We start from the raw sequence: 23,195 nt of genomic DNA on the forward strand, positions 1-23,195 counted from the left end.
AAAGGGGCTAGGTCGATTTACTTATCTGTGTGAGGTTGGGCAAGTCTTGGCCCGTATTTCCTCATTTGTAAAATGAAGAAGTTGGACTAAGGTCTCCTCTAAATTTATGGTCCTATAAAATTCAAATTTTAGCTGGAGTATTTGAGATTTCAGTTTCAGTTTTTCATTTTGCTATCAGTCAGGACATAGGCATTACATTATTAAAAAAATACAACTTGCTTCCTTGAAATAACAGGTAGGTTATTCTTTGTATACATTCCTTCCTTCCTATTTTTGCGGAACACTAGATCTGAATCAGATGGTCGTTCTGAAACGGAGAGGTTTCTTCCAAATGCTGTCTATAATACCCAGATGGAATTTCCTCTCTCCATCTTCTCCGGTTCTTGTAAGTGAGCTTTGTTGGTTCCAAAGGGTGGTCCCTGAAAAATAAGAGAGCAATAAGAGGGCAGGAAGTAACTGACTAATTTACACAGGCTGTTTACTCAGGTGAACGAACTTCCTGTCGGGTCTTCTATGAAGGAATAAGGAATGTCACTGACCACGCAGACTCCGGAGGGATCAAGGGTGGGGCAGTGATGGAGGTGTCAGGCCGAGCGCTGACCAGAGTCTGTCAATTCGTCCTGCCACGAAGACGAGTGAAACAACTGAATCCCAAGGCGCGGATTTCCCGTGGCATTTTCTTGGCGGGCAGAGAGGTCTCTAACTCTTTCATTTGGAAGAAGGGTGACCAAGGACAGTGAGCCATCTCAGTTAAGCAGACAAATGCGATTGGACAGGATTATCACTGGGCAGTCCCATTGTAGCTGGTGCACCAAATACCTACTTCTTGGTGGTCCAGCTGCCTTTAGTTCCTCTCTGACCATTCTCTCATCCCACAATGCAATTTCCAGACTAGCTAGCAAGCCTTTCTGTTCAGCTCCCTTCATGTAGCAAGAGCCTTCCGCACTCTAACGTACAATTTCCTTCTCCTCCCATTTCCTTCTTTGGCCCACAATCTCACCACTCCACTCCCCACCCTCCCTTGATCAAACTCCCAAGTTCCAGCAGTGGCCAAGCCTGGTTGCAGTAGCTTCTCTTAAAACGTTGCCAGGGCTTCCTGAGAATCATTGGTGGAAAACAGGGCATCCTCCTTTGCTACGTTGTTAGACTGAAAATATACAAAGCAAAAAAAAAAAAACAACAACAACCCCAGATGCTCAATCTCTGGCAGCAGCAGCAGCACCTTTCTGGGAAGAGAAGGAAATGGGGGCTTCAGCAGCAGTGCCATCATGTGATGAGTGTGATTCAGTGACTCTGTGCTTTGGCTATTTTAAGCCCGGAAGAATGGTGCATGAAAACCAGGAAGAGAAAGAACGGACTGAATTTTCTTGTTCAAGCCCTACTAAGCCATACATGTGAAAGGTCAGCAATTGATCTTGCGAGAGAATATCTAAAAGATCAAGAAGACTAACACCCATGTCAGTTAATGTTAAATGCCGGACCAGTGAGAGGAGTGCGGGTGCTGGCCTGATGGGCTGGCTTCGTTACTAGGGGGAGATTTCTTGTGCAATCTGCCCCTTCGAGGAAGATAAGCTTAGAGCTCTTCAGAGCCAGCCGTATGCCTTGCTCTGCTCCCGCTCGGAAGGTCGCTGTTTCTACGTTCACCTTCTACCCATATGCTTCAAAGCTGAGCAATATTAATAGAGCATCCCTCCTCCCCACTTTTCTATAGCAGGACCTTTGCTGCTTTCCTGCTACCTATCAGGATAACCAGACCTTTCCATAAGGGATATAATGACCTCTTACGTCATTAAGGTAAACAATTTTTTCATTGAGAATTTTTTCCGCAGGATGTTGGAGGGAATGACGTTATTTAGAAGTATAGTAGAAGAAGAAATGTAGGAAGTCGCATTTGTGCTGTGTGATGAGAACGGAGTCAGGAAGATTAATAAATAGCGCCCCTGCCTTTTTGTTTGTCTGTTTGTTAAAGGGGGGAAAATACTTTTCCCTGAGACTTAGCAAAGTCTATCAAACAAACTTGTATTCTCTCGTTGTTCTTGAGTTTGGGTTTGGGCTTTTTTTTTTCTCCTTTTTTTTCGCAAGCATCTCAGCAAAGAGTTGCACCAGAGTATAAGAGCCCCTTGCTTTCCTTCCTCCTTCCCACCCTCCTTCGTTCTTTCTTTCCCTCCCTCCCTCTTCCCTCTTTCCCTTATCTTATAACGGGTGCGCATGTGACTGTGACCAGCCATAATGCTGGTCAACAATGGAAGAGGTGAACTGGGAGGCTCCCTTGCTGGTGGATTCTCGCGTGTTTGGGAGGAAGGAAGAAGCTCACTGTTCCTCTTCCCCACCTCCAGCCCACCTGCTGCCGTTGGTTGCTGGGTGCCTTGGCTGCTGGCTGCAGAAGGGACTCAGAACACATAGATCCGCTCACCTCGAGTCTAGAGGGGCACATTTCTTTTTCCTCTTCCTCGCTGTCTATCCCTTTTCTGTATGATTAATTAGGAGCAGGATTACGTATGGACCGTGATTCCCTGTCCATTTCCTGCTCAGAATTCCTCTCAATATGGGGAGGAGTAGGGAAAGAAACAAGTTCCTTCCTTTCTCAGGGAACGGTGTGTCTCTGCCTGAGTTTGAACTATCCCTACAAATCACTTTTTTTAAAAAATCCACGCCTTGGGCCAGAGCTAAAGATTCCCTCTTTTCACAGTTTGTCGTTTATTTCCTTGCTCTGTGAACCACCGAAGATATCTAACACTCACTTTCCTGCTGCGAAGGCACGAGCCCCTTCTAAATTGGACGTTTGGTTTGCTTTTGTTTTTACCATTCTTCCCAGCCACTACGCCTACCCATAACTTCGGGTTGCATTAGCTTTCATGCATAATCTCGTTGCTTTATTAATTATCCTTCTTAAGTGATGATTAGAAAAGGTAGGAAATGATTATGAAGATAAAAAAAAATTACCAGGTTCTTTGGCACTACATTAATGTTTGGAATTTTTTTTTTAGGTTCACTATTCTCTACTAAAACAGGAGAATTATAGTCCTCTAAATGAAAGGTGCGGGAGTCAGACCAATAGAAACTACAAATCAGCAGACTTAGTTTTGTTCTAGTTCTGGTTTTTCCATTAGCCAAGCATTGACTTCCTCTCTTTGGGACTTAATTTCTTTAGGAAGTTAGACATTGTAAGGAGTTGGGTTTTTTTAGGGCCCCTCTCAGCTCTGACTTTCTGTGGATAATGTTCATTTTCAAAGATTCACCTCATTGGTTGAAGGAGGTGCCAAAATTGAGTTCTTTCATTCTTCTGTGTGCTCCTATGTTTTATATAGTTTATTTTTAGAACTGCATAATCTTGCAGATAGATATGGGCAAATACACTTTAGGCATTTTTAAAAATGAAATATTTTTGATACCTTTTGTTTTTTACATCATATTCACGTCAAAATATATGCCACTAACAACTTGCGAGTGTATCCTGGTAACAGATTTTTTTTTTCCTCGAGGAAACTTTCTCCACTGAGATAGCTCTGGCTGTCTTTTGTCCTTTGTTTTCAAAGAGGACCAGTGACATCAAGGGTGATGTCTTGTATGTGGTGAATTTGTCAGTCTCACTCTCTCTTCCAGAGTCACTGAAATCCAGTGGCAGGACAGAAGTTAGGACAAGAGGTTGACCCAGGATGTAGTGGATGACCATGGCATCTTCAATATCTGACCAAGCCCTAAGCAATCTATAATGTCTGTTTCAGCCGCCTTCATGGATGTGATAACAAATTGTTCTCTTATCCTCCTATTCTTCCAGGCAAAACTTCATATACTTGAGGTAAACATCCCTCTAACTCACCAACAAGCCTATTGGATATCTTCAACCAGAAAGAAACATGCTCTGCAACTGATAGCCTTGCCTGGGGGCACTGTGAGGTTTAACGAGTTGCCCAGAGACTGGAAAGGACATGTACTTGTATCTGAGGGGAAATGAAATTGAAAGTTGGCACCAACCAATTTTTCCTGCTTCAAGTCATATTACTCTTCTGCTGCAGCCAAATAGGCCTTTTTTCCTGTTATTCACATTAGACATTCCATCTCCCTTCTTCCTCTTTTTTTGCACTAGTCATCCCCCTCTCCTGGAATGCATTCCTTCTTTATGTCCAGTTCTTCCTTCAAGCACCATCTTCTATATGAAGACTTTGAAAAATAAAAAAAAGGGGCTGGTTTTATGAAAAAAGCCAATAAAATAAATAAACCCTTGATTAATTTGATTTAAAAAAAGAACGAAGAAAATCAGATTACCAGTATCAAAAATTATAAGGTTGAATTCACCACCAATGAAAAGGAAATTAAAAAAATAATTAGGAACTATTTTGCCCAACTGCCAATAAATCTGACAATCTAAGTGAAATGGAAGAATATTTACAAAACTATAAATTGCTTAGGTTAACAGAAGAGGAAATAAAATACTTAAATAGCCCCATTTCAGAAAAAGAAATTGAACAAGCCATCAATGAACTCCCTAAGAAAAAAATTTCCAGGGCCAGATGGATTTACATATAAATTATATTGTATTTTTTTTAAAAAAATTTTTTGGAGTTAAGTGACTTGCCCAGGGTCACACAGCTAGTAAGTGTCAAATGTTTGGTCTGAGGCCGGATTTGAATTCAGATCCTCCTGACTTCAGGGCCTGTGCTCTATCCACTGCGCCACCTAGCTGCCCCAACACATAAATTATATCAAACATTTAAAGAACGATTAATTCCAACTACTTGGGAAAATAGGTGGAGTCCTACCAAATTCCTTTTATAATACAAATATGATGCTGATATGTAAACCCAGAAGAGCCAAAAACAGAGAAAGAAAAGTACTGACCAATTTCACTAATGAATATAGATGCAAAAATTTTAAATAAAATATTAGCAAAGAGATTATAGCAACTTATCTTGAGGATAACACACTCTGACTAGGTAGGATTTATACCAGGAATGCAGTTGTTGGTTCAATATTAGGAAATCTATCAGCGCAATTGACCATATCAGCAACAAAATTAACAGAAATCATATGATTTTCTCAATAGATGCAGAAAAACCATTTGACAAAATACAACATCCATTCCTATTAAAAACACTACAGAGCATAGGAATCAGTGGAGTCTTCCTTAAAATGATAAGCAGCATCTATCCAAAACCACACACAAGCATTATATGTAATGAAGACAAGCTAGAAGCATTTCCAATAAGATCAGGTGTAAAACAAGGATGTCCGTTATCACCACTATTATTCAATGCTGTACTAGAAATATTAGCTTTAGCTATAAGAGAAGAAAAAGAAAATTGAAGAAATTAGAAAAGGCAAAGAAGAAACAAAGCTATTGCTTTGCAGATGATATAATAATATACTTAGAGAATCCTAGAGAATCAAGTAAAAAAAAACTACTTGAAATAACAAACAACTTTATCAAAGTTGTAGGATATAAAATAAACTCACATAAATAACCAGCATTTCCATATATTACTGACAAAGCCCAACAGCAAGAGATGGAGAAATTCCATTCAAAATAACTATCAACAATATAAAATATTTGGGAGTCTACCTGCCAAGCCAAATCCAAGAACTATATGAACACAATTACAAAACACTTTTCATACAAATAAAGTCAGATCTAAATAATTGGAAAAATACTAGTTGCTCATGGGAAATATAATAAATATTATATAATATTATAAATATTATAATAAATATCAAGCTAATATAATAAAAATGACAATTCTACCTAAATTAATTTACTTAGTGCCATACCAATCAAATTACCAAAACTTGTTTTATAGAGCTAGAAAAAATAATAACAAAATTCATCTGGAAGAACAAAAGGTCCAGAATATCAAGAGATTTAATGAAAAGAAATGCAAGGGAAGGTGGCCTAGCCACACCAGATTTTAAATTGTATTATAAAGCAGCAATAATCAAAACTATTTGGTATTGGCTAAGAAATACAGTGGTGCATCAGTGGAATAGGTTAGGTACACAAGACAAAGTAGTCAATGACTACAGTAATCTGTCGTTTGATAAACCCAAAGAACCCAGCTTCTGAGATAAGAACTCACTTTTTGACCAAAAAACTGCTGGGAAAACTGGAAAATAGTATGGCAGAAACCAGCCATAGACCAACAACTTACACCATGTACCAAGATTAAGTCAAAATGGGTGCATGATTTAAATATAAAGGATGATACTGTAAGTAAATTAGGAGAGCAAGGAATAGTTTCTCTGTCAGATCTATGGAGAAGAGAAGAACATTATGAAATGCAAAATGGATAATTTTAATTACATTAAATTGAAAAGTTTTTGCACAAACAAAGCCAATACATCCAAGATCAGGAGAAAAGCAGAAAACTGGGAAAGAATTTTTATAACCAGCATATCTGATAAAGGCCTCATTTCTAAAATGTGTCGAGAGCTGAGTTAAATTTGTAAGAATACAAGTCATTCCCCAATTGATAAATGGTCAAAAGATATGAATGGGCAGTTTTCAGAGGAAGAAACTAAAACTATCTATAGTCATATGAAAAAATGTTCTAAATAATTATTGATTAGAGAAATGCAAATCAAAACAACTCTGATGATTTGTACATCACACTTATCAGATTGGCTAACATAACAAAACAAGACACTGATAAATGTTAGAGAAGATGTGGGAAAACTGGAACACTAATGCGTTATTGGTGGAGTTGTGAACTGATCCAACTATTCTGGAGACCAATTTAAAACTATGCTATAAAACTGTGCATGCTCTTTGACCCAGGAATACCACTTCTAGGTCTGTATCCCAAAAAGTTCATAAAAATGGGAAATGGTCCCACATGTACAAAACTACTTATAGCTGCTCCTTTTCTGGTGACAAAAAATTAGAAATTGAGGGGACATCCATTAATTGGGGAATGGCTGAACAAGTTGTGGTATATGAATGTAATGAAATACTATTATGTCATAAGAAACAATGAACAAGTGGACTTCAGAAAAGCCTGGAAAGACTTATATGAACTGATGTTGAGTGAAATAAGCAGAACCAGGAGAACATTGTATGCAGTAACAGCCACATTGTGCGATCATTGACTGATAGACTTAGCTCTTCTCAGCAATGCAAGGATGTAAGACAACTCGAAAAGACTCACAATGGAAAATGCTAACCACATCCAGAGAAAGATCTTTGGAGTCTGAATGCAGATGGAAGCATACTATTTGCTCTCCTTTTCTTTTGTTGTTTTGTTTTGTTTCTTCTTTCTTATGGTTCCTTCCATTAGTTCTAATTCTTCTTTACATCATGACTAATGTGAAAATATGTTTAATATGAATGTGTAAGTAGGGCCTATATCAGATTGCATGCTACCTTTGGGAGGGGAGAAGAGAGCATGGAGGAGAAAACTCAAAGCTCAAAATCTTATGGAAGTGAATGTTGAAAACTAAAAATGAATTAATTATTTAAAAAAGAGGGAATAGTACATATATATTTAGGAGGTTATAAAAGTCTAAATTTAGAAAGAAATAAAAGGTTAAGGGGATAGGGAGGGGGAGAGGATATTGGAGAGATTTTTAGAGGGGAGGATGAGGGAATAGAATAGGGAAGTGGGTATAGAGGAGTGTTTAGTTTAACAAGAATGGGAGGATAAGGGAGGGATCCTTGGAGGGAGGAGACAGATTAAGTAATAGGACAGCAAGGTAGTGGATAGAAATGGATAGTGGTAGAGGAGTTAGGAGGGATACAAAATAAGAGATATGCACAAATACAAAATCAAGATCAGGAATAGAATTTTTAGGGAAAAATAAAGCAGGGGTAGTAATTAAAAGCTCAGACAAAGTTAAAGCTAAAATAGATTTAATCAAAAGAGAAAATAGGGAAATTACATTATATGTCAGCCATGTTCATCATGTTGGAATATTGTTGTGGTGTAGGAGATAAGTTGGTAGATTTTAAAAATATGGATTCAGACTTATGAAAGAAAAGGTAATCCACCCTCAGAGAAACAGAGGACAAATAACTATCGTACAGTCTTACATAGATACATACAAATGTATATGTCTACATATGAGTATGATTATAGATACCTAAGTGTGTGTATATATATGTATATATGTGTGTAAATATATTTGTGTGTATATGTGTATGTAATGTGTGCATATATATACATGTATATATACATATACATGTATACATACATATGTATGTGTGTGTCTGTATATATACACACACACACACACATATATATATGTTTAATTGTTCTTGGGGGAGTGGGGGAGGAAGGGGGAAAAAAGAACAAAGTAAAAGCACATAGCAGAGAACAAAGGAAAACTTATAAGATAGCAAAGAAAAGATGGACAACTCTGAACACAATGTGTAGTATTTATTATATATGCTTTCTTGAAATGTAAATTTATTGCTGTATATTCCGAATCCTCTCTTACATTCTATTGTTTGCATGGCAATTCTTTTCTTATTTTGTATTTAAATTTTAGTGTTTAAACATGAATATATTTTGTCTCCAAACAAAACAAAACAAATAGAATGCAGTGGAAGACCTTGGCCTTTTAAAGCCTTTTAACCAGGTCTCAATGTGTCTGGGGCAAAGCCCATTCAGTAGTTACAAGCTTGGTAGGAATTGAGGCAAAAGATGGTTCATTTTGCCTTCACAAAAGAATCAGTCTGGGATGGGAAGACCCTCAGAGTTTCTGACCAGAGCAGAAATAATTCTCTGAAAGAATTACTTAAAACTCCAAATGGTAAACAAAAGAAACTAAACTTTTTGAGCTGAGCTGATAAGATTAACAGACAGAAAAAGCTTTGCTATTTGATTTCAAGCATGACTTTCTTTTCTGGTAGACCATTACTCTAAAAGTGAACTATATCACCCCCCATTAACATATTTTCACTTTTAAATTTTATTTAATAAAAGTGTAAGTTCATATAAAGACAAAATCTTAGAATCACTACCAATTAATTACTAACATCCAATAGAACTAATGCTAAATAATTAAGAATGAGTATGTTCAGTCCCCTCATACATCAGAGCTTCCTCTTCTGGATACAGTATATGAGCAAGAGCAAGACAGAAAGTGAAATCCAGAATGGGAACCTGGAGCAGAAAATATTGTGGGGGCTAAATAAACCCTTTCATAGCCTCCACCACGGATTGATTCATAACATCTTTGTAGGATATTTTCACTTTGCTTTTGAGGTACATCAGAATTTTGGCATCATTGCTAATGTTGTGCAGCTTCTCAGATACACGCACTGTCCACCTGCCACTCTCCTTCTCTCTGTCTCATCTTCTTGTCCTGCCAAGTACAATTATTACAGATGCGTTCTGACCAAACTGTTGTCAAACATAGTTAAATAGTTTGGTACCTGTTTGCTTTTAAGTTTTAAGCTTTTCGTTATATTTCAATGTAAGAAAAAATTCTTCAGAAAACAGTCTATAGCCTGGTAATAAGGTAAATGTGGATATTTTTAAAAATAAATTTTAGTGTTTTTATTGTTGTCAATATCCATCCCCATTGTTACAAAGCACTTGGTTCAGTATCAGGGATCAATAGGATCTTATCAGTAGAAATGACATTAAAGAAGAATACTTGCCATCTGCTTTGTCATTGTACCTTTAGGACTATGGATCCTTTCCATCTGGCTTTCAGTTGAAATCATCCATATGTGTTTGTCTTTCCCATTAGAATGTTAGTTTTTTGAGAGTAGGGATTATCTTACTTTTCTATTAGTATCCCCAGCACTTAGCACAATCTTTGCATATAGAGAGATCTTAATTATTCATTCATTCATTAATATTTCTTATAGGGGCAACAAGGCAGTACAAGGTGGGCCTGAAATCAGGAAGTCCTGAGTTCAAATACAACTTCAGGCACTGATTGTAAGATGCTAGTTGAGTAATTTAACCTATTTGCCTCAGTTTCCTCATCTTTAAATTGAGGTGGTTTTGGTTTTGTTTTTGTTTGTTTTTTAACAGATGATGCAGTGGATAAAGCACCAGACCTGGAGTCAAGAAGACTCTTCTTCCTGATTTCAAATCTGCCCTCAGACACTTACTAACTGTGTGACCCTGGGCAAGTCACTTAACCGTATATGCCGCAATTTTCCTCATCTTCAAAATGAGCTGGAGAAAGAAATGGCATGCTACTCTGATATCTTTGCAAAGAAAATCGCAAATGGGGTCACAAAGAGTCAAACATGATTGAAACAATTGAACAAAAATGAAGATAATAGCACCAACCTCTCAGGTTTGTTGTGAGAATCCAATGAGATGATAATTACAAAGCACATAGCACAGTGCCTGGAACCTAGTAAGCTTTATATAAATATTACCTATTATTATGGCATAGTAATATTCCATTATATTTGTGTATCACATTTTCTTTAGCCATTCCTCAATTGATAGGCATCTGCTTTGCTTCTAATTCTTTGCTATATGAAAAAGTGCTGCTAATAATATTTTAGTGTATGGGAAGACGTTTCTTATCAATTATCTCCTTGTTGCATACTCCTAGCAAAGAAAATTATTTAAGTATCCTTTATGATGTCAACCTCAGAAAGTTGAAGATGTCCTCCCAAAACATTAAGCTTCCCTTAATAATCTATGAGTTTGTCATTCATACTTTTCCTAAAAGCGTCTTAGCTCTATTTCTCTTTTTAAATTGTACCACCCTTGTAGAAAGTCAGTGAGATATAGTAGGTAGAGAACCACCAAATCTGGAAGTCCTGGGTTCAAGTCTTGCCTATAACCCTAAAGAAGTCACTTAACTTCTCAGTGTCCAATGTAGCTCTCTAGAACAATAAGTTGCAGATGAGTCACTGATTTGCTCTGGTAGAGAAATGTTTCTCACTGGTAAAAATGAAGTCACTGGTCTAGTACAGAAGATCCCAAACTGTCTCTAAATTTGCTACCTTAAGGACAATGGATTATATCGTTTTATGTGCCAATTTAGCATTTAAGTAAAGTAGGACCATAATATAACATTTCAAAAGTTTTTTAGAGAAACCTGAAACAATACTTAGTTCATTTTGTAAGGATCACCATCCAAATTACTCCACATTAGCTCATGCCAATAGTCAGGTCCATGAACATTTATTAAACCCTTACAAAGTGTCAGGCACTGTGTTAAGCTCTGGAAACACAAATATAAGCAAAAAGAAAGACCATCAGAGTGTCAGAGCCAAGATGGGGGAGAAAGGACAAAGACTTACCTGAGCTTTCCCAAATTTCCTTGCAAACAACTTTAAATAATGCCTCTAAGTAAATTCTGGAGCAGGGAGATAGAGCAAGGATGACAGAGTAAAAGCAGGGATTCACCTGAGCTCTCTCCCAAACCCCTCCAAATACCTTTAAAAATGACGCTCAACAAATTCTAGACCAGCAGAACTCACAAAAAGATGAAGTGAAACAAATTTCCAGCCAAAGACAGGATTTGGAAGATTGTCAGGAGAGGTCTGTTGCATCAGGATGAGAGAGGGGCACAGTCCGGTTCAGGCTGTTCCAATGTGGACCAGGCCCCAGTAAACCCAGAGCAAGTTTTGGGGTGACTAAATCAGTGTCAGCAGTGGCAGTTTCCAGACCTCTCAGCCCACAGATGTCAAAGACAACTTAGAAGGTTGACAGGAAAAATCTCATGCACCTGGGTGAGAGTGGAGTGCAGTACAGTACAGACTGTGCCATCAAAGCCCATGACCCAGCAAACCAGGTGCAGACCTTGGGAGTGACTGGATCAGGAGCAGCAGCAACAGTGGCTGCTTCTGGAGCTCTCAGCCCAGTAAAGGGTTTGAACAACTGGTCAGAAGGAGATTGCAGGGGTCTTTTTGCTAGCACTGAGGCAGGATCCTATTGCTTTGCTCATTCTCAGATCTGAGTTGCAGTCCTGGGTGGCAGGCTCAGGGTGAGCACTAGCACACAAGAGCTTACAGCCACAGTGAAGCAGGCACCCTCCTCACAGTCCCAGGACAGAAAAGAGTGCTTGTAGTCACAGACCAGAGCTTAGGCTAGGAGAGTTGTAAACACCTCTCGTTAGAACATAGCATCTTGGAAGAACTGAAAACTTACAGGTCCTTAACAGTATCTCTGAAAACAGCCACACAAAACCTCTGAAGCTTGAAGGACTGCGCCCTCCACCCTGGAAGCAGAGCCCTACTTTAACAAAGACTTAAAAATCAACTAATAGGCTGGGGAAACGAGCAAACAATAGAAAAAAAAAACCCTCTTATTATAGAAAGTTACTATAGTGACAAGAAAGGTCAAAACACACACTCAGAAGAAGACCACAAAGTCAAAGCTCCTATGTCCAAAGCCTCCAAGAAAAATGTGAATTGGTCTCGGGCCATGGAAGACTTCAAAAAAGATTTTGAGAAGCAAATAAGAGAAGTAGAGGAAAAGCTGGGAAGAGAAATGATCCAAAAAACTAATGAGGAGAAGAATACCTTAAAAAGCAGAACTGGCCAAATGGAAAAGGAAGTCCAAAAGCTCACTGAAGAAAATAATTCCTCGAAAATTAGAATGGAGCAAATAGAAACTAATGACTTAATGAAACAAAATCAAAAGAATGAAAAACAGAAGACAATGTGAAATATCTCAATGGAAAAAAAATGGATGGGGAAAATAGATGCAGGAGAGATCGTTTAAAAATTATTGGACTACCTGAAAGCCATGATCAAAAAACGTGCCTAAAGGGGCAGATAGGTGGTGCAGTGGATAGAGCACTGGTCCTGAAGTCAAGAGAACCTGCATTCAAATCTGGCCTCAGACCAAACACGTCACTAGCTGTGTGACCCTGGGCAAGTCACTTAACCCCAATTGCCTAAAAATAAAAAAATAAAAATAAAAAGAATCCACTGATCACCTGCTGAAAGAGATCAAAAAATGAAAACTGCCATGGCTATTGTAGTCAAATTTCAGAGTTCCGAGGTCAAGGAGAAAATATTGTAAGCAGCCAAAAAGAAAAAAACTCAGATATCATGTAGCCACAGTCAGGATAACACAAGATATAGCAGCTTCTACATTAAAGGATCAGAGAGCATGGAATATGATATTCCAGAGAGCAAAGAAGCTAGAATTACAACCAAGAATCACCTCCCAGGGGAAATGAGATAGAGGACTTTCAAGTATTCTTGATGAAAATACCAGAGCTGAATAGAAAATCTGACTTTCAAATACAAGGCTCAAGGGAAGCATAAAAAGAGAAACAAGAAAGAGAACTCATAAGGGATTCAATAAGGTTAGACTGTTTACATTCCTGCATAGGAAGATGATACTTGTAACTTCTAAGAACTCTCTGTTTATTAGGGTAGTTAAAAGGAGCATATATAGACAGAGGGCACAGGTGTGAGTTGAATATGGTGGGATGATATCTAAAAAAGTAAAATTAAAGGGTGAGAAAGATAAATGCACTGGGAGAAGGGGAGAGAGAAGTATAATGGGATAAATCTTCTCACATAAAAAAGGCAAGAAAGAGCTTTTAAAGTCAAGAGGAAGATAGGTGATGTAGAGGGGGGTGCTATAACCTTAATCTCATTGGAATCAGCTCAAAGAGGGAATAACATACACTCTAGAAATCTATCTTCTTTTTGCTTATTTGCTCAGTCGTGTCCAACTCTTTGTGACTCCATCTCTTAGTACCCCAGGCCCTTCTGTTCTCCACTATTTCTCAAAGTCTGTCCAAGTTCATGTTCATTGCTTGCATGACACTATCAATCCATCTCATCCCTGCCATCCTCTTTTATTTTTGTCTTCTATCTTTCCCTAAATCAAGGTCTTTTCCAATGAGTCCTGTCTCCTCGTTATGTAGCCAAAGTAGTTAAGCTTCAGATTCAGTGTCTGACCTTCTAGTGAGTAGCCTGAATTAATTTCTTTAAGTATTGACTGATTTGACCTTCTTGCTGTCCAAGGAATGCTAAAAAGTCTTCTCTAGCACTATAATTCAAAAGTGTTGATTCTGTAATGCTCAGCTTTCCTTTTAGTCCAACTCTCACAGCCATACATGGCTACCGGAAAAATGATATTTTTGACTATATGGACCTTTGTCAGCAATATAATTTCTTTGCTTTTTAGTATGTTGTATGGATTTGCTATAGCTTTCATTCCAAGGAGAAAGTATCTTTTAATTTCCTAGCTGCAGTCACAATCTGCAGTGATCTCTGAGCCCAAAAATGTTACATCTGATGCTGCTTCCATTTCTTCTCTCTCTGTTGGCTGGGAAGTGATGGGGCCAGTTGCCAAGATCTTAGTTTGTTTGTTTTTATGTTAAGCTTCAAGCCAGCTTTTACAATCTTTAGCAGATTTTATTGTGGTGGCAAAAAAACAACTAGAAACAATATAACTTTTAGGCTTCTTACTTGTTTTACATATTTCTTTTCTCAATGGAAATTGCATGCTTCCCAGACATGTGATAATTATATGTCAAAAGGTATTATATGATTGGCATGTGATAACTTAGCATTTTCTGTTTCAAATTGACCAAGCATTAATGTTAGATAATTTAGTGCCATTGTGTCTAAGAAAAAAATGAAACCAACTTCCACTTCCGGGAGCCAACGTGGCAGAGTAAAAAGTAAGTTGCTCTCACCCTCCCTTATTGACCTCTGACAGTCCAGAAAATATCACCCAGGAGAAATCTTGGAACAGCTGAGCCAGGAGAAAGACAGGGTGCAGCAGTCTTGTAGCCCAGGAAGCTTGGGAGATTAATGGGAAAGGCCCTTCTTGCTCTGTGAGAAGGGGAGCAGTAGAGAACAGAAGGTGTCCCAGCAAGCCAGTGGCAAGCCCCACCTCAGCATACCAGGGGGAGATTGTGAGCCCCAGGGTAGTGGAGCAGGCAAGTGCCAACACTAGCTCCCCCACCCCAGAGTCTCAGTAGAGGTAGGGGAACTGGTAGACACCAGCTCAGAAAATCATCACTTCCAACAGCATTCTCCAGCAGCCAAATGTCCCAGTGCCTCAGCACAACTCCAGGACACAGAGCTCCAGGCTGACAGACATCCTTCAGCATCCAAACAAAGGAGTAAAAGGCCTGGGTGAGCAGGAGCCAAAGAAAGGAGTGCAAGGAGTTCTGCTTCTGGGAGCCCAGATGGCAGAGTAAGACGTAAGTCACCCTCACCCTGCCTAAATAACATCTGAAAGCTCAGAACATATTGCCCAGGAAACTCTGGAACATCTGAACCAGCAGAACGATGACAGTTGCAGCAGTCTGATAGCCTACGAAGCTTGGGAGTTTAACAAGAAAGGCCCCTCTTACTCTGGAAGAGGAGCAGCAGTACAGAATGGGAGACATCCCAGCAAGCTATTGGAAAGCCCCACCTCAGCATACCAAGGGAGATCCTGAGCCCCAGGTGATAGAGCAGGCAAGCACCAACACCAGAACCTCTGAGTGCCTCAGTACAGGCAGGGAAACCAGTGAAAACCAGATTATTAATAAAGGCAAACTGTTTACATGCCTACAAGTGAAAATGACACTTGTAAATCTTGAAAACTGTATTGTTATTGCACCATTTAAAAGAGGTATACATATGCAAAAGGGTATAAGTTGACTTTTACATAATGATAAAAAATCTAATTAGGTGATGAAAATGAATTGACTGGGAGAAGAGGTAAGGAGGAGGTAGACAAGGGTAAATGACATCATATGAAGAGACATAAAACCTATTACAGTAGAGGGAAAGAAGGAGGAAGATGAGCATTGTTTGAACCTTAATATCGTCACATTTGGTTTAAAGAGGAAATAACATAATCAGTTAGGTATAAAAATCTAACCTACCCTACAGGAAGTATGAGAGGAAAGGGAAAAAAAGGGGAGGGGTGAATAGAAGGAGAGAAGTAGTAAGGGTAAAGGGGAAGAAAAGGGAGGGGGCTAATAGAAGGAAGGGCAGACTAAGGGAGGCAGTGGTTGAAAGCAAAACTCTAGTGGATAGGGAAAGGGAGAAAGGAGGGAGAAAAGTATAAATGGGGGAAAATAGGATGGAGAGGAAGAAACGGATAATAATCATAACTGTGAATATGAATGTGATAAACTCTCCCATAAAATGGAGGTGGATAGCAGAGTGGATTAAGAACCATAGTCCTACTATATGTTGTTTATAAGAAACACATTTGAAGCAGAGGGATACACACAGAGGTAAAAGATTAAAAGAAAAGTAAAAGGCTGGAGGAGAATATATTATGCTTTAGCTGAAGTAAAAAAAGCATGGTTAACAATCCTGGTCTCAGACAAAGGAAAAGCAAAAATAGATCTTATTAAAAGAGATAAGGAAGGAAGCTACATACTGCCAAAAGGCATCATAGACAATGAAGTAATATCATTACTAAACATATATGCACCAAGTGGTATAGCATACAAATTCTTAGAGAAGTTAAGGGAGTTACAGGAAGGCATAGACAGCAAGACTACTGGGGAACCTCAACCTCCCCCTCTTTGAAGTAGATAAATCTAACCACAAAATAAACAAGAAAGAAGTTAAGAAGATGAGTAGAATTTTAGAAAAGTTAGATATGGTTGACCTCTGAAGAAAATTGAATGGGGATAGAAAGGAATATAGCTTTTCCTCAGCAGTACATGGCACCTACATGAAAACTGGCCATGTATTAGGACATAAAAACCTCACAATCCAATGTAGAAAGGCAGAAATATTAAATGCATCCTTTTAGGATCATGATGCAAGAAGAGCCATGGAAAGATAGACTAAAATTAATTGGAAACTAAATAATCTAATCCTAAAGAATGAGTGGATCAAACAACAAATCATAGAAACAATCAATGACTTCATCTCAGAGAATAACAATAATGAGACAACATACCAAAACTTACGGGATGCAGTGAAAGTGGTTCTAAAGGGAAGTTTTCTATCTCTCACTGCTTACATGAATAAAATAGAGACAGAAGAGATCAATGAATTGGGCATACAGCTAAAAAAGTTGAAAAAGAACAAATTAAAAATCTCCAAATTAAATACCAAATTAGAAATTCTGAAAACTAAGGAGAGATTGATAAAATTGAAATTAAGAAAATTATTGAACTAATAAATAAAACTAAGAGTTGGTTTTATGAAAAAAAACAATAAAATAGATAATAAACTTTTTGTTAATTTGTTTTTAAAAAAAAGAAAGAAGAAAACTAAATTACCACCTCAAAAATGAAAAGGGTGAACTCACCACCAATGAAGAGCAAATCAAAACAGTAATTAGGAACTATTTTGCCCAACTGTATGCCTATAAATTTAACAGTCTTAGTGAAATGTATGAATATTTACAAAAATATAAAGTGCCCAGATTAACAGAAAAGCAAATAAAATACTTAAATAACCCCATTTCAGAAAAAGAAATTGAACAAGCCATCAATGAACTCCCTAAGAAAAAATCTCCAGGGCCAGATGGATTTACCAGTGAATTCTATCAAACATTTAAAGAAAAATTAATTCCAATACTACATAAAGTATTTGGGAAAATAGGCAAAGAAGGAGTCCTACCAAATTCTTTTTATGATGCGAATATGGTGCAGATACCTAATGCAAGAGGAGTCAAAACAGAGAAAAAAATTATAGACCAATTTCCCTAATGAATTTTTAAAATTTTAAATAAAATTTTAAAAATTTAAATAAAATATTAACAAAGATTACAGCAACTAATCTCAAGGATAATATACTATGACCCGGTAGGATTTATACCAGGAATTCAGGGCTGTTTAATATTAAGAAAACTATCTACATAATTGACCATATCAGCAACAAAATTAATGAAAATTATATGATTATCTCAATAGATGCAGAAAAACCATTTGACAAAATACAGCACCCAATTCTATTAAAAACACTAGAGAGCACAGGAATAAATGGAGAATTCCTTAAAATGATAGGTAGCATCTACCTATAACCTTCAGCAAGCATCATATGTAATGCGGATAAGCCAGAAGCACTTCCAGTAAGACTAGAGGTGAAACAAAGATGCCCATTATCACCACTGTTATTCAATATTGTATTAGAAATGTTAGCTTTAGCAGCAAGAAAAGAAAAAGAAATGGAAGGAATTAGAATAGGCAAAGAAGAAACAAAGCTACAACTCTTTGCAGATGATATGATGGTATGCTTAGAGAATCCTAGAGAATCAAGTAAAAAAACTACTTGAAATAATAAACAACGTTAGCAAAGTTGCAGGATATAAAATAAACTGACATAAATCACCAGCATTTCTATATATTGCCAACAAAGCCCAATAACAAGAGAGAGAAAGAGAAATTCCATTTAAATTTACTGTAAACATTATAAAATACTTGGACGTTTGCCTGCCAAAACAAACTCAGGAACTATATGAACACAATTACAAAACACTTTTTACACAAATAAAGGGAAATCTAAATAATTGGAAATATATCAGTTGCTCATGGGTAGGACAAGCTACTACAATAAAATGACAATTCTACCTAAAATAAATTAGTTATTATGTGCCATACCAATCAAATTACCAAAAAAAAATATTTTATAGAGCTAGAAAAAATAATAACAAAATTCATCTGGAAGAACAAAAAGTCCAGAAAAAGAAATGCAAGGGAAAGTGGCCTAGCTGTACCAAATTTTAAATTGTTATATAAAGCAGCAATCATCAAAACTACTTGGTACTGACTAAGAAATAGAGTGGTGGATCATTGGAACAGGTTAGGTATGCAAGACACAACAGTCAATGACTATAGTAATTTACTATTTGATAAATCAAAGACTCTAGCTGCTGGAATAAGAACTCACTATTTAACAAAATAGTTGTTGGGAAAACTGGAAAATAGTGTGGCGGAAACTAGGCATAGACCAGCATCTTACATCCTATACTAAGATAAAGTTAAAATGGGCACATGATTTAGATATAAAGACTGATCCTATAAGAGAACTAGAAGAGCAAGGAATAGTTTACATATCAGATCTGTGGAGAAGGGAAGAATTTATGACCAAACAAGAGATAGAGAACATTATGAAACGCAAAATGAATGATTTTGATTACATTAAATTGAAAAGTTTTTGTACAAACAAAGCCAATGCAACCAAGATCAGAAGAAAAGCAGAAAGCTGGGAAACAATTTTTACATCCAGCATCTTTGATTAAGTCCTCATTCCTAAAACATATAGAGAACTGAGTCAAATTTATGAGAATACAAGTCATTTCCCAATTGATAAATGGTCAAAGGATTTGAACAGGCAGTTTTCAGAGTAAGAAATTAAAGTTATCTGTATGAAAAAATGCTCTAAATCACTATTGATTAGATAAATGCAAATCAAAACAACTCTGAGGTACCCAATTACACCTATCAGATTGGCTAACATGACAAAACAGGAAAATGATAAATGTTGGAGAAGATGTGGGAAAATTGGAACACTAATGTATTGTTGGTGGAGTTGTGAAGTGATCCAGCTATTCTGGAGAGTAATTTGGGACTATACCCAAAGAACCACAAAATTGTGACCTTTTGACCCAACAATACCACTTCTAGGTCTGTATCCCAAAGAGATCACAAAAATGGGAAAAGGACCCCCATGTACAAAAATATTTAAAGCAGCTCTTTCTGTGGTGGCCAAGAATTGGAAATTGAGGGGCTGCTCATCAATTGGGGGATGGCTGAACAAGTTGTGGTATATGAATATAATGGAATACTATCATGCAATAAAAAATGATGAGCAGGTAGACTTCAGAAAATCATGGAAAGACTTATGTGAACTGAAGCTGAGTGAAATGAGCAGAACCAGGAGATCATAGTACACAGTAACAGCCACATTGTGTCATGACTGACTTTGAAAGACTTAGCTCTTCCCAACATTGCAAGGATTTAAGACAACTCCAAAAGATTCACGATGGAAAATGCTATCCATATTCAGAGAAAGAACTATGGAGTCTGAATGCAGATGGAAACATACTATTTCCTCTCCTTTTCTTTTGTTGTTTTGTTTTATTTCTTCTTTCTCATGGCTCCTCCCACTAGTTCTAATTCTTCTATACGTCATGAGTAATGTGAAAATATGTTTAATCTGAACGTATAAGCAGAGCCTTTATTAGATTGCGTGCCATGTTGGAGAGGGAGAGGAGGAGGGAGGTGGAGAAAATTTAAAATTCAAAATCTTATGGAAGTGAATGTTTAAAGCTAAAAATTAATTAATTAACTATTTAAAACAAAGGTAAAACCCAGGTGTCTGGCAATACTGAATTAACTTTATTTATAGTTTAAAGATTTTAATGCATTCTCATTTCTACAAATTTGCACATATTGTTCCCCCACCCTACCTTGTTTCATCTCTTCTTTCTGACTTTTTGAACCCTCCTGATTTATCCTTCAGGGTCCAACTCAAGGTTCACTTTCTCCATATTGTGATGAATGAAAAGTCTGAGAGATGTAGTTTCTGGATAATTTTATAATAAATTTATTAATTATGGCTAACAAATACATAACAGAATGAGGTCAGTGGCTTTCTATCATAAACTAACGATGCCCCCTGGAGAACATTGAATGCCTTTGGAAACAGGGGGTAGTACCTGAAGATAGAATACACCTCTGATTGGTTAACAATCAATGAGGGTATGGACATATTAATGAAGTCTTCAGCTCCTGCTGAGAATGTCACTTAATCATGAGACTCAGCTGCTTCCAGCAATCCAGCCTAAAGAACCCATCTCTACCTAGACCACTCTGACAAGTTTTCCCCTTCATAACTGGGTCACCCTAAATTCTAATGGAAAGTTCCAAGGGCAAGAGCTTATTTCCTAAGGACAAGATCTCACCCAGACTTGTTTCCATTTGTAAGGTCTTCTAATTGGGTAGGGTTCCACCAAGATCTAAAAGCATGTACCCTGAGGATTTGGGCAATCTCATCTATCAGCAATGTCCTTCAGAGACTGGCTGAATAACCTATAGGGTCTAGTTTCTAAATGAGAGAAGAGGAAGGGAAAACTTTAATCTTAATTTAATAATTGCTAATTAATATGAGAAAAGTAATAATTTTTCTAACTATGTTGTTGAGTTGTACCTGACTCTTCATGTCCCTTTTTGGGATTTTCTTGGCAAAGATACTAGAATGTTTGCCATTTCCTTCTCCAGCTCATTTTGCAGATGAGGAAATTGAGGCAAACAGCGTTAAGTGACTTGCTCAGGGTCACACAGAGTAAGCATCTGAGGCCAGATTTGAATTCAAGGAGATGAATTTGTCTGATTCCAGGTCCAGTGCTCTATCCACTGAGTCACCCAGCTGCTCTCATGTAGCCCATACCATTTCTATATCATTCATTTGCCATTTGTTTCTTTGTCATCTTTGCTTTTATCATTGAGTAGGGAATATGTTTTGTAATTCTTTGTATCTCTCACAACATCCAGCACAATATCTTACACAGGAGATGCTCAATAATTTTTCAAAATTAATTTACTTAGTTCTTTTGAAAAAAATTCTTTTTTAAGTTGTTGGTTTTTTTTAAATCTCAGAAATGGGAGCTCAGATGAAAAAATTGCATTAAGGCCTTCATCAGACCTGTGTATAGCTACTGTTGTACACAATTCTGAAAAACATCCAAAAAGTACTCTTCCAATTAGGGGGAAAAATGGCTCATCCTATATTGTAGGTAGTATTTTTCCCACAACAGGCTGCTACAGACAGCTTTTATGGAATTGCTGATGATCTTACATATAATATTTCATCTATCACAGATATTTGCCTATGCACCTTTTCATGAACAATATGTTTTTGTTAGCACAATATTGATATGTTCTTAAGTAGCTAAAATACATTGTTTTATTAGCAAATTTACTTCAGATTGTGAAAGCAAAATGTTTTAAAAATAGTAATTGGAAACAAAGAAATGCCATTGAATATGTAAGTTTTATCATATGCACTGCTTCTAGCTTATTTTTAAAAACAATTTTATATACAAACTGGAATGGATAGTTTTAATTACCAGAACACAAGATGCATAAAATAATACACTATATATAAAGTTGCATTTCTCAAACTGTTCTGCACAGTCCTGGTGCTCCATAAAATGTATATAGGACTTTTAGTAGGATTTCCACGTGTGTTAAAATTTTATCTTGTTCTGGTTCCCCTGATCTCCCCCGCCCCCTTTCTAGTTAGTATAGTATAAAGTGTCAGTAGCAGGAAGTAAGATTGAGAATGGGAACCTAGAAATTATGTATAAACTTTCCAAAGATCAAAGGAACATAATTTGGAAAGTGTATCATGTATCAGCTAGAAATCACATCCTTAGACTATGGGCTAAATCAGGAAAAGCCATCTAGGCTTTACTATCAGAGATTTTTGGTCCTATGATATGCACATCTCAGATAAGCTCCAGACATAGACAAGCCAACACCAAGTGGCACTGATAACTTTGAGATGACATGGTTACGTTAAATTTAAAATTTTACTGACGACTTTGAGATGAAGTGGTGTGTTAATGAGCTAACCCTAAGGCTGTCTTCCTTCCTTCACCACCCTAACTCAATCCCCACACCATCTGCCTCTGTATCCCTTTTTTATACTTTCTGTGTTGTTTTTTCCCCTACACTCTCTGTCTTACTGAAGTGTAATTGCCACCTAGCTTCCCGCTGCCATCATGATCTTTCCCAGGAGTACTCGAAGTACTGGACTGCCCACCTTATTTAAAAATTTTAGATTAATTAACAATTCAGTCAAAGTGGCACAGCAAATGTGCTTTAAGGGAAACAGTATTGGCCAGCTAGTTAGCCAAGTGGATCCAACTATTTGGAATTTTAGCCAAAAGGTGTGGAGGGCCAGCAATCACATTCTTTATTTTATAGTTATTGCCTGCCTGTTGTACTGTCTGCTTCTGGAGGAAGCAGAGGTCATTCACATTCCCCAGCCTGCCAGAGGAATGTATGCCCCCACTCAATTGAAGTGTGTATAAAGGGTTAAAGCTGTTTCAAGGAACTTTAAAAGGGCAAGGGTTTTTTCTTTCTATTCTGCGTACCTGGTGTCTTTGTACTCCACCTCTCCTCTCCCTCGTCTTCACCCCCAACTGCTCCCTTTTTGTCCACGGTAAATTCTTACCTGCCTTCACAAGCTGTAGCCCTCATCTTCAAAATCACCCCAAACCCCGCTCCCCCCCCCCCACTTCACACCAGGGATGGTCCTTTCCCCTTTCTCTACCGTCCCAATCTGCAGCAAGCTGAAGAAACTCCATAACTGTCCCCTGGCTGTGTTCTCTCACCTCCCC

General features: G+C 37.5%; 1 protein-coding gene and 2 long non-coding RNA genes across 3 annotated transcripts in view; 2 read left to right on the forward strand and 1 right to left on the reverse strand.

The window, feature by feature from the left end:
• Positions 1-219: 219 nt before the first annotated feature.
• Positions 220-906, reverse strand: LOC144457820 (uncharacterized). The gene is made up of 2 exons (XR_013487344.1): positions 540-906; positions 220-419 (listed from the first exon to the last, which is right to left on the reverse strand). It is a non-coding gene; the product is annotated as an uncharacterized LOC144457820 (long non-coding RNA).
• A 124-nt stretch (positions 907-1,030) lies between these two features.
• On the forward strand, positions 1,031-9,504 carry LOC144457819 (uncharacterized). Its single transcript, XR_013487343.1, has 2 exons — positions 1,031-1,794; positions 3,779-9,504. It is a non-coding gene; the product is annotated as an uncharacterized LOC144457819 (long non-coding RNA).
• Positions 9,505-11,634: 2,130 nt separating this feature from the next.
• Positions 11,635-23,195, forward strand: part of SLC38A1 (solute carrier family 38 member 1) — an 84,474-nt gene continuing 72,913 nt past the window's right edge. The window contains exon 1 of the mRNA XM_078150127.1: positions 11,635-11,775. Within this exon, the coding sequence (XP_078006253.1) occupies positions 11,635-11,775 (141 nt within the window). The remainder of the gene's footprint in view (positions 11,776-23,195) is intronic.

The sequence above is a fragment of the Phascolarctos cinereus genome, unplaced genomic scaffold, assembly GCF_003287225.1.
Source record: "Phascolarctos cinereus isolate Bilbo 61053 unplaced genomic scaffold, phaCin_HiC Scaffold_1;HRSCAF=81, whole genome shotgun sequence".
NCBI lineage: Eukaryota > Metazoa > Chordata > Mammalia > Diprotodontia > Phascolarctidae > Phascolarctos > Phascolarctos cinereus.